This window comes from Vigna umbellata, chromosome 2 (assembly GCF_029865625.1).
Source record: "Vigna umbellata cultivar VRB3 chromosome 2, Vumbellata_1.0, whole genome shotgun sequence".
Lineage (NCBI taxonomy): Eukaryota > Viridiplantae > Streptophyta > Magnoliopsida > Fabales > Fabaceae > Vigna > Vigna umbellata.
The window spans coordinates 51808156-51820031 of NC_142166.1; the positions used below are offsets into that span (position 1 = coordinate 51808156).

Here is an 11876-nt window from a genome sequence, read left to right on the forward strand (position 1 = left end):
TTAATTTATTACAATAACCAGCATCTTAAGGATCTCTTCAAATCAATTTTGTAATTTCGTTTTATGTAGAATGATCAAATTGTATCGAACAAGTTTAACATCATAACCGTTATGAGTCTTAAAAAATAAAAATAATAATAGATTATCACACATTTATATTTAATAAGAGTTAAAAAATTATAAAGAGTGAATTTTTGTAATTATTTTTTTTAAAAAAAGTAAAATATAAAAAAAATCAAATAAATAAAAAAGAATTATGTGGGTAAAAGTATATTTTTACATAATATAGAAGCTTATCATAACCTAGTTTATGCTCAAAGCAAAATCCAAGACTACCATACTTGAAACCGACTTTTCATATAATAAATATTAGTTATAACTAAATAATATGCAATTACTTTAGCTATCTTCATGAAAATAAAAGTATTCTTGGCGTATAAAAAATCATTCTACATGTGAAGGTTCTCCTGCTCCTGTAAAAGGAACTCTTCCATACACAATCTTATGCCACATTTATATATGAATAATCAAAGGCATATGACTTAGTATTATGCTTTGATGTAAAGGCAGCAAGAAAAATATACTTGAAGACTACTACTACTACTCAGTGTGCCCTGCAATAACACTCCCAACAGACTTTACTTCAAAGTATCATCACACAACCTATATATATATATATATATATATCCTCTGTTTTCCCATTCTTCTTCATCCCTTTTCTCTCATACTCACACTTCAACAACTCTAGCCATGGCTTTCTCCTCCAAGCTACTTCTTCTTGCTTCCTTCTGCCTACTTGCTTCCTTATCTTTTGGCCGGGATTTCTCCATTGTGGGCTATTCATCTGAGGACTTAAAGTCCATGGACAAGCTCATTGAACTCTTTGAATCGTGGATGTCAAGACACGGCAAAATCTACGAGAGCATTGAGGAGAAGCTGCTTAGGTTTGAGATTTTCAAGGATAACCTAAAGCACATAGATGAGAGGAACAAGGTGACCAGCAGCTACTGGCTTGGGTTGACCGAGTTTGCTGATTTGAGCCACCAAGAGTTTAAGAACAAGTATCTTGGTCTTAAGGTTGACTACTCTAGAAAGAGTGAATCTCCAGAAGAGTTCACTTACAAAGATGTCGAATTGCCAAAGTCAGTGGATTGGAGAAAGAAGGGTGCTGTAACACAAGTCAAGAACCAAGGTTCATGTGGTAAGTATATCTGTTATGCCAAACATTGTTCAATGATCTTTGTAGAAAGACTTCGTTTCTTAGATAAAATACTGTGTATAAACGTTATAAGAACTTGATTGAGTTAAATTCAAATTCAAACCCTAAAATAGTACGTCAGAACTTGTCTTGACAAATATGGAACCACCACCCAGGTATTTTCAGTATTACGAACATCATGGTCCTTTGTTCATAATTAATTGTTGATTATTGTTTCAGGTAGCTGCTGGGCATTTTCCACTGTTGTAGCAGTTGAGGGAATAAACCAGATTGTGACCGGAAATTTGACATCATTGTCTGAGCAAGAGTTGATTGACTGTGACAGAACTTACAACAATGGTTGCAATGGGGGTCTCATGGACTACGCATTCTCCTTTATAGTAGAAAACGGTGGACTCCACAAAGAGGAAGACTACCCATACATCATGGAGGAAGGTACCTGCGAGATGACAAAGGTAGTCTAAGCAAACATCAACTCTAACCTAACCTAGCACCGTCATAGGATGTTAAACTTGCCCATTAACATATTTTCGATCGGTTGTTCCACAGGAAGAAACTGAAGTTGTTACTATTAGCGGGTACCATGACGTGCCACAGAACAATGAACAGAGCCTATTGAAGGCTCTTGCAAACCAACCCCTCAGTGTGGCCATAGACGCTTCAGGAAGAGATTTCCAATTTTACAGCGGGGTATGTTTTACTATAAACTACTACAAAAACGTGGTTATTTTTATCAGAGAAACTGGTTTCAACTAAAACATGTTTTTTTTTTTTGTTTAAAATTAACGTAGGGTGTTTTCGATGGACACTGCGGAAGTGACCTAGATCATGGTGTAGCAGCTGTTGGATACGGAACTGCGAAAGGTGTGGACTATATCATTGTGAAGAATTCATGGGGTTCTAAGTGGGGAGAAAAAGGATACATTAGAATGAAGAGAAACATTGGAAAACCTGAGGGAATCTGTGGAATCTACAAGATGGCTTCTTATCCCACTAAGAAGAAATAAGATTCATCTATGCTTACCCCATTGTTGTGTCTCAATTTCTTTCCTTCATTCTACCTGTTTCAGCTTTTCCTTGAAAACAATGTAACTTTTCCCACATACTGATAATAAAAATTTCGTTAACTCTTCTCGTTATTCCCTTAAATCTTCAGGGATTTTTCCTTCTTCATTCTTCTATGTTTCCTTTCCAAAACCGAAAGATGCAGAACTCAGACCACAGTTACCACTCTAATTTAAAGTAGTGTAATGAGAGCACACACACATATATATGATCACCATGACAAGAACACAGCACACCTTTCGTCTAGGGTTGTCTTAGAAAAATAGTTTCATACGCTATAATTAAAAGAAAAAAATATAACATTATTCTGTATTGTGAAATTTTCTATGCACCCAAAATTTTAACACGATATCAGACCAAATCCTAAAAGACTTCTCTATTACTCTATCTACCCTGATAATATGGTATCGATAACATGATTATGAGAAACAAAAGCCGTTGTTTTAACATTTATCAAATTATTTAATTAAAAAAAGCATAGCCTTTTTATTATATTTGTTTAAGAAGACACTGATAATTGATATTCAAAATATAAATAATTACAATAACAGAAGTATGAGTGAAAAAAAAATCCATAGTTTTAGCATTTGTTATACATGGATTAATTTTAATATTTTTACTATTTGTTTAAAATTTGGAAAACACCAAAACATTAAAAAGAACTATATTTCTAATTATTTTAAACAATTACTTCGAATAACTTCTAGAAGATAACGATTAATTTTTTTTTTTTTAAAAAAAGTAATTGTTATAGAAAACTGTGTATTATATTTATAAATAAGTAAATAAATTTTTTACACAACTTTAAAATTACGTTGTCGAAATGCTTAAAGATCAGTTTTAGTTTTCATAATTTGCAGAATGTGATTCACAATCTAATTAATTTAATAGAATAAGAAATAGAATGAAGAATTCCTGCTACTCTACTTCGACCAACAAACCTCGACTAATTTAATGTAATTAATATTAATCTTCATAAGATTGTGAAGGTAGAGTGAAGACTAAATAGATTAGGTATTATTACCACCGAAACAACTAGGATATTAAGGAAAAACTTTCAACTTAAGAATCGATTACAAATTTCATGAACCCGATGAAAACGTTTCCACCATCTCATGCCTCAAAATCTCTTGAATCACCCGAGTGCAGATATTGTTTTCTTTCAACTTTTCTTTATGGAAAATTAATAAATACAGTTGTTGTTCTTTCAAAGAGAAATCTCAACCAAGTAATCCTTCTAACACGTTTTTTAACCTTTCACCAGAAATATATACATATATATATTATTGACATATGTGTTCAATCAATGTTTGAAGCCTTTGTCTTGCATTAATCTAGTTGGTCCGAAACATAAGTAAAATATATAGTATCCGAATAAGTTCTCCTACTGCACCGAAATTACGGCATGTGATATAGTATTATTATGCTTTGATGTAAAGCCACGTCAAAAGAACGTGCATGCTTGAAGCATACTACTCATAACAATTCCAAAATCTAAAGCACAAAACCTATATATATAAGGCTCTCTTTCCTATTCTTCTTCATCCCTTACCTATTCACATTCTTCAACAGCCATAGCCATGGCTTTCTCCTCCTCTAAGTTACTTCTCCTTGCCTGTTCCTTCTACCTGTTCTCATCTTTGGCTTTTGGACGCGATTTCTCCATTGTGGGGTACTCATCGGAGGACTTAAACTCCATGGATAAGCTCATTGAACTCTTTGAATCGTGGATGTCTAGGTACGGCAAGATTTACGAGAGCATTGAGGAGAAGCTGCTGAGGTTCGACATTTTCAAAGACAACTTAAAGCACATAGATGAGAGAAACAACGTGATCAGCAACTACTGGCTTGGGTTGAACGAGTTTGCTGATTTGAGCCACCAAGAGTTCAAGAACAAATATCTAGGGCTTAAGGTTGACTACTCTAGAAGGAGAGAATCCCAACAAGAATTCACTTACAAGGATGTTGAATTGCCAAAATCAGTTGATTGGAGAAAGAAGGGTGCTGTAACGCAAGTCAAGAACCAAGGTTCATGTGGTAAGTATATACATAATCGTAATTATGATTCATGGTCCTACTCAAGAAATTATTATATTGTTTGTGATTCTAGCTTTTATCTGTGACACAATAATATAAGAAACATGATTCCGTGTCAAATAGAGATTAACAGCTCTATATGATATCATCTAGCCATTAATGACATGGTTAATTACCATGTTGATTGTTGCAGGTAGCTGCTGGGCATTTTCCACTGTTGCAGCGGTTGAAGGAATAAACCAACTTGTGACGGGAAATTTGACATCTTTGTCTGAGCAAGAATTGATTGACTGTGACAGAACTTACAACAGTGGTTGCAATGGGGGGCTCATGGATTATGCATTCTCTTTTATAGTAGAAAACGGTGGACTCCATAAAGAGGAAGACTATCCTTACATTATGGAGGAGGGTACTTGCGAGATGACAAAGGTAACCTAAACAAAATTCAAGTTTAAAGTAACATCGCTATCAGATAGATAAGCTAAAAGTCTTTCACCTGTTCCATCACCAGGAAGAAACTGAAGTTGTCACAATTAGCGGGTACCATGACGTCCCACAAAACAATGAACAGAGCCTATTGAAGGCTCTTGCGAACCAACCCCTCAGTGTGGCCATAGAGGCTTCAAGCAGAGATTTCCAGTTTTACAGTGGGGTACGTTAAATTATAAACCAAGTGTTACTATGATGGCAAATATGACTACTTTTTTCTTATAGAAGAAACTAGTTTTAATAAACTGAGTTTAATTGATTGCTGTATTCAGGGTGTTTTTGATGGACATTGCGGAAGTGACTTAGATCACGGAGTGGCAGCTGTTGGATACGGAACTTCAAAAGGAGTGGATTATATCATCGTGAAAAATTCATGGGGATCTAAGTGGGGAGAAAAAGGGTACATAAGAATGAAGAGAAACATCGGAAAACCTGAAGGAATCTGCGGAATCTATAAGATGGCTTCTTATCCTACCAAGAAGAAATAACATAAAAGAACATTTCCTTAATAGCTTACTCCACTCGTGTCTCAATTTGTTTCCATCTACTAATCCATTCTCAGTGTCTGCTTATTTCAGCTTGTCCATAGAAACAATCAAACAGTGTAACGATTTCTATGTGATAATAAAATGATTTAATCTTTACATTATTTCCTTGAGCGAATGTAGCCTTTTCCATGTCATCCATTAATATAGCTTTTCGTTATTCCTTTTTTGGATGAAAAGTTGCTACAAATGTCTGAAGTTTTATAAAGGTGTAAATGAAGTTTACACCTTTGTCATGTCATAATAGATCATACTACTACAAATGCAATATCGATCTAAACAATGAAGACCCCTTTGTTCTGACATTTATTACATTACAAAATCTTATACTTGAAAAAAAAAATCATATTTCAGATTATTTCGAACAAATTTTGTGAATAGTGAAAAAAAATCAATGCTTTCAAAATAAAATATATATATTTTTTAATTTTCCAAACGAAAATTCTTTTATATTTTCTATAAAATCTCTAAAAAAATACTTTTACACAACTTGAAATTGCCCATTTTAAAAGGTTAAACAAACGGCCTTAGTTTTAATGATGTTATGCAGGAAAATGTTTGTCGATCATGACTGATGTAAACAGAATAGGAAATAGTATAAAAACAATATAACAGCCTAATAATAATGATCATAAAATTACGGAGATAGATAGATAGATAGGGTGAGAGACTAACTAGATTAAGTATTATTACCACCAAACAACTGGGCAACAGGAGAAAGTTTGGACACATGGACCGACAACAAATTCCAATAAAACAGATGAGAAAGTCTCCGCTATCTAATCATGATCCTACACGATGGTCCTAGAACACAACTACATTCTGCCAGAATCTCGAGAATCACCCAAGAGCACATACACTAATATGTGTCGCAATATCTAACCAAATTAAGCTACAAGATCATATGTATTATCCCTCAAATGTTCATCCTCCAACTAACATTACACAAAGCTAATGTAACAGGTGTCTTCAATGAGTAATACCATGACAAGTGAGTAGAACCTGATGTGACACTACAGAAAACAGTGATGAGTGAAGAGTCAAGTTTACTTCCAGGGCATGCCTGAAAAGCCTGGCGTTGGGGTGGTGCTGTTGATATTGTTGATATTGTTGATGCAGTCTCCTGTGCTTTGGTTTAGTGGGCTCCCACTCCCGACCCCACCTGAAGATTCACTCAGAGTGCCCCTTGATGGTGAGCTGCTTTGGCCACCAGCTGTGGCAACCTTTTCTGCTGCAGATACATTCCTCATCCGCTTTGCAGACTTGGATTGCTTGCCATCGGAAACAAAACTAGCCAAAACAATCTACAAAAGCAGACACCACGTTTAGAGGCCAAACAAACTGACAAACACATAACATGCACTTAAAGATGAAGGATTATGAGCTTTTTATAAACTTGTGAACATTTTTTCTTCTTTAAACAATGTATGAATAAAACATAAACAGATGAATAAAGAAAACGCACCTGAACAGGGGAGGCAGCCACCAAAAGGCCTGCGACTCCACCCCCCAAAACGCGGCCGTCTGGCCCTGACAAGGACACACTCAGGCCTCCAGTCCTTCCGCCATGAGAACCATTTTCAGTAAGAAACAAAGAACCACCAAGTGATAAGATCTCAAATCGCCCCTGAAAACAAATAACAAATATATACAAAAGACTAAGAACAGATCTACTTGTCCACTATGAGCATGCAACTAGCTCAAATACAACTAATAAGAATGTCGAAACTGGAAACACACTAAATTTGTCAAAAGAATCTCTGCATTTAGAGCATCAAAATAATTGATAGATATACACAAAAACATATACAATTAATAAGGATGTCGAAACTGGAAACACACTAAATTTATCAAAAGAATCTCCGCATTTAGAGCAACAAAATAATTTATAAATATATAATTTTGACTTGAAGACGAACCTCATAAGTCACAGTTCCACCAGACGATGCAGGCTGTCGAAGTGTCACATTAGATATGGATCCATTTGCACTTAAGATGCAAACGTTTCTTGAACCACTCTGGGAAATTGACATAATTCTTGCTGACAAATCCTGAATATCAAAATATACATTAAAAAAACACAATATTAAGTTCCAGCAGAATACAACCAGAAAAGTCATAACAGAATTACATTTATACATCAGATCAAGGTTTTCGAATTCGAGAATTTATTTTAAATTTGTGGAATTTTGTACCCAATGTAAAAGATAATACTAAATTTTATTATTAATGACATATACACATAACATAACCCTCTTAACACAAAAATAATTCAATATGTCGGCATCAAAATAAAAAATAAAAGGAGCAAATCACAATAATAAAATACAATAGTACACCAGTGCTAAATAAAATAAAACTACATAGATGTCTAAATCATATATAAATTCACATCAACACAAGTTCTTAATATGAAAATATAGTGGGACCAAAATTATATTTGATTTCAAACTTGACCCAAGAGTTTATATAAGTTTACTCTAAATTTAGAGTTTATCCGAGTTCATTCGAAAAGAAGAATTTCATAGTAAGTTAACTGCGTAGAAGATAAATTCTTAAAAATTTATTTAACTTCAGTGCTTCACCAACTTGCATCATATACATAATTCATTTCTTCCTTTGAAAGATCAAATTGCCACTACAATTAATAACACTTTCTATATAAATCTTCCATTTATGTGATCCATACAAAGTTACAAAAATAGCTAATCTAAGTTAGTTCCTACTTGGCAATAAAGTTCGCAAGAGAAGGAACGTATGATCAATACCCCTATCGCCATCCACATTCATCAAACATCAGATTAAAGCTTTAATTAAAATATAAATGTACTGATAAGAGGCATGGAACAGAAATTATTGAACAGGAATGCACAAACAAAAAAAATAAAATTATCTGGAAAAATAAAAGACCACAGCAGTAATTCTCAACCAAGATTAAGCAGATAATACCTCTCCAGCTTTCACGGTAATGACATGCGGAGTAAAGAAACCTCCTGGCCCTGCACAAAGATTCAATCAGAGAATACCATCCCAAGTACTGAAATTTAATCCATAATTTCTTGGACAAAACAAAGCAAATTTCTTCAAAATAATAGTAAATATAAATTAGAAAGTAGCAATCTAAAATAGAAATTATATATCCAATATAGCATTGTACACCAGAAAATGAGAAATCGCACATTCAGGGAAAACAAAAATAAAATGCACCGAACAAATGGGAACAACAGCAACAGCACATGACACACGGGCAAAAGAGTAATTTTGGAAATCATAGAATAATAGATCCCAGATTATATATAGATAAATAAATAATAAAAAATATATAATAGCAAATACCCTTCCATAGACACACACTCCGAAGGTGGGGGAAGAAAAATAAAACTAAGCACAAAAAAAAAACATGCTGCTGTCGGAAGGTATATACAGTTTTTAAAGAAAAAAAAACAGTAAAGCTTATCCTATAAAACAACAGACAAGAAGAAAAGTGAAAGGAAAATTGAAGACAAAGGAAAAAGCAGTTACCAGAAAACTTTGAGGTTTTCTTATTCTTGTTAACAGAACCACGAGGTCTGCCCCTACGCTTCCCGGTTCCGGCAGAGGCAGAATCAGAGAGAGGAGCCGCCGGAAATGCCCCACCGGAATGGCCAACAGGTACCGAGGCCCCACCAGGAGGAGAGGTAGTGTTCAAGCTCAAAGCCATGCCACCATCAGGCCCGTATTTCCTGGGCCTTCCCCTCTTTCTCTTGAGTGTCTCAGTAGAGTTATCCACCATGCCCTGGGGATGGGTATGGCCCAGGCCCAAGCCCGGAGGCACACTCACTGGAGAGGATTCACCGCCGTTGATGTTGTTGATGTTGATGGTAGGGGCGCCGAAAACCGCGGCCCCATCAGCAGCAGCATAGTCCATACGCATGTTTTGATGAAGTTGAGGTTGTTGTTGTTGAGGTTGGGATTGAGGGTTGTGCATCCCAACCGAGAATTGGTCCCTGGTTACCACCATGTCAGATCCCGACATGCTCATGTTTAGGTCTCAGTGCAGATTCAAGAACAACAACAACTGCAATTTGAACATTGTGAGAACTCAGGTTAATATAACCCCTAGGGTGATCCTATTATGGTATGTCTTATCATAAGTGGTAACTTCATAAATCCTCCCTCTCTCTACACCCTCAATACAATACAATCGGCATCTTTCCTTTTTCTACTTACATAGTACAACTACACAATTCAAATTCAAATTTCAAAATCAACTAAGTATTGCTCATAAATGAAACCCACACATTGTTTTACTTTCCTCTTTAAATTTTGCAGTGGATTGCAAATTTTTTACCTTCCTCCCAAAACCCCAAAGGAAAGAGGGAAAACAAGGCACAAAATCCAAACCCTAATTTTACAATCCAGCAAAACAGTAAAAAAATCTTCAGAAATTGGATGAAATTGCAGAGTTTACAGGAGGAGAATTTTGGTTAAGATTGTGGTTTATATTAAATATTGAATTTTGGATGGAAAGAATTGTTTTTTAATTTGCAGAGACAATCGGGTTAAAAAATAAAAGCAGAAAAATATTGGAGAGGAATATTGCTGACATAGGAAAAAATAAAAAAATATGTGCAACTTACCAATGAGTTTGATGGAAAATAAAATTGCTGAGAGTGAGAATTATGGCAGGGAAAATGGTGAGATTTAGGATAGAAACGCGATGGCGCTCCCTTCTCGCAATAGATTTGATTTCTTTTCTATTATATATTTTTTTAGTTTATTCTTAAATATAGGTCTGAAAACATGTTTTTCCTGGTATGCCCCTAGTGCTATAACATTAATTAATTAGTATTTTGAAAAAGGAGGTAAAACAAATATGCTAAAATTGGGTTTGGTTTGGTTTCAAAAAAGAATGGGATTCAGTTTTGATAAGCTTATCCCGTTCATGCACTGCCCTTCCTGACATCTGTCCGTTCTTTTTTTATTATTATTATTTTCACTCTCAACTTTATATTTAAGCTCTTAAAAAAAAACTAAGTTTTGACATAAATTAAATTAGAAATACATAAAAAAAATTATAAATTAATTTTGATAGAACTTTTTTTCTTAGAAGCACTTAGGAAAAGAGTTTGTCTAAACATGTTAATAAAATTCACAAAGTTATTGGTATATATTTATTATAGTTTTATAATTCTTCTTTAATAACTATACTTAAATAAATATTAAATACCTATAATGAATTCTATGTATTTCTTTCAAAATCAAGACTATAAGTGGAATTTGCAAAGTCTGTTCAGAAAGACTGGAAGTTAATACTTCTGAAAAATATAGTATGTTATAAATAAATTAAAAATATATTTAAAAATGAAAATAATTAAATTATTATAATACCTAATATAAATTTTTTACACATAATATTTTTTTAATAGCAAAAGCCAATAGTACATAGAAAATTTTAAAAATTTAACTGTGTTAATAATATCATTTATAAATGATATTATTACTATTTTATTTAATGTGCAATAAATTAATATTGATGGGTGATTAATAATTATGTGTCATATCATTAATGTTTTGAAAGTAGTAAATACACTATAGTCCAAAAAAAGTAGTAAATATAATATTTATTATACTATATATATATATATATATATATATATATATATATATATGGGGTTTGCTAACACGCGTACGTCTGTTTTTCAGTTGGTATATTTTACCAATGTGTATCGGATTTTAATAGACAAAAATATCCTTATATATCATAAAAAACTCAAACCCTTACTCACCTCTCTGGTTCCTCTCAACCCTTTCTCTTTCATCTTTCTCACTCCAATCTTTCTTTTCTCTGTCATCCTAGTGTAGCCCCAATTGAAAAAATAAAAACACTTGCCGTTAAACAATCTTAAAAAAAATGATTTTATAATGAGTTTTCATCTTATAATTTGTCTTATCTAATTTTATCCAATTTTCACAAGCATAAAGGAATTGGTAATTGACCTGGAAAAAATCAGAAATACTCGCTGTTAAACAATTTCTTACAAAAAATAATTTTATAATGAGTTTTTATTTTATAATTTTTGTCTTTATCTAATTTTCACAAGCATAATGACATCAAAGGAATTGCTAATTGGCTTGGAAAAAATCAGAAACACTCGTTTTTAAACAATTTCTTACAAAAAAATGACTTTATAATGAGTTTTCATTTTATAATTTTTGTTGTATATAATTTTATCTAATTTTCACAAGCATAATGACATCCAAAAGAATTGGTAATTGGCCGGGAGAGTTTTTTTTAGAGATGTTGATTCAACGTATGCAAATGATGAAATTAGAGAGGTTAGTGAAGATGGTGAAATTGAAGAGATCTTGAATGAACCTTTGCCTGAAGGTGAATATGTCAATGACTCAACTATTTACAAAGGCAAATTGTTTAAAGGCAAGTGTTTCTGATTTTTTGAATTGGAGCTACAGTAGGTATGACAGAGAATTGGAGTGAGAGAGATGAAAGAGAAAGAATTGAGAGGAATGACAAAGGTGAG

General features: G+C 33.5%; 3 protein-coding genes across 3 annotated transcripts; 2 read left to right on the forward strand and 1 right to left on the reverse strand.

The window, feature by feature from the left end:
• The first annotated feature begins 709 nt into the window (after positions 1–709).
• On the forward strand, positions 710–2358 carry LOC148204282 (cysteine protease XCP2-like). Its single transcript, XM_088107443.1, has 4 exons — positions 710–1201; positions 1439–1674; positions 1769–1909; positions 2011–2358. The coding sequence occupies exons 1-4, from the start codon at positions 751–753 to the stop codon at positions 2224–2226; spliced, it is 1044 nt and encodes a 347-aa protein (XP_087963569.1). The 5' UTR covers positions 710–750; the 3' UTR covers positions 2227–2358.
• A 1474-nt stretch (positions 2359–3832) lies between these two features.
• Positions 3833–5459, forward strand: LOC124834950 (cysteine protease XCP2-like). The gene is made up of 4 exons (XM_088108065.1): positions 3833–4321; positions 4515–4750; positions 4833–4973; positions 5083–5459. The coding sequence occupies exons 1-4, from the start codon at positions 3865–3867 to the stop codon at positions 5296–5298; spliced, it is 1050 nt and encodes a 349-aa protein (XP_087964191.1). The 5' UTR covers positions 3833–3864; the 3' UTR covers positions 5299–5459.
• Positions 5460–6018: 559 nt separating this feature from the next.
• Positions 6019–10110, reverse strand: LOC124834954 (AT-hook motif nuclear-localized protein 10). Its single transcript, XM_047309788.2, has 6 exons — positions 9975–10110; positions 8878–9412; positions 8305–8354; positions 7275–7406; positions 6821–6982; positions 6019–6659 (listed from the first exon to the last, which is right to left on the reverse strand). The coding sequence occupies exons 2-6, from the start codon at positions 9374–9376 to the stop codon at positions 6402–6404; spliced, it is 1101 nt and encodes a 366-aa protein (XP_047165744.1). The 5' UTR covers positions 9377–9412; positions 9975–10110; the 3' UTR covers positions 6019–6401.
• Between the last annotated feature and the right edge of the window lie 1766 nt (positions 10111–11876).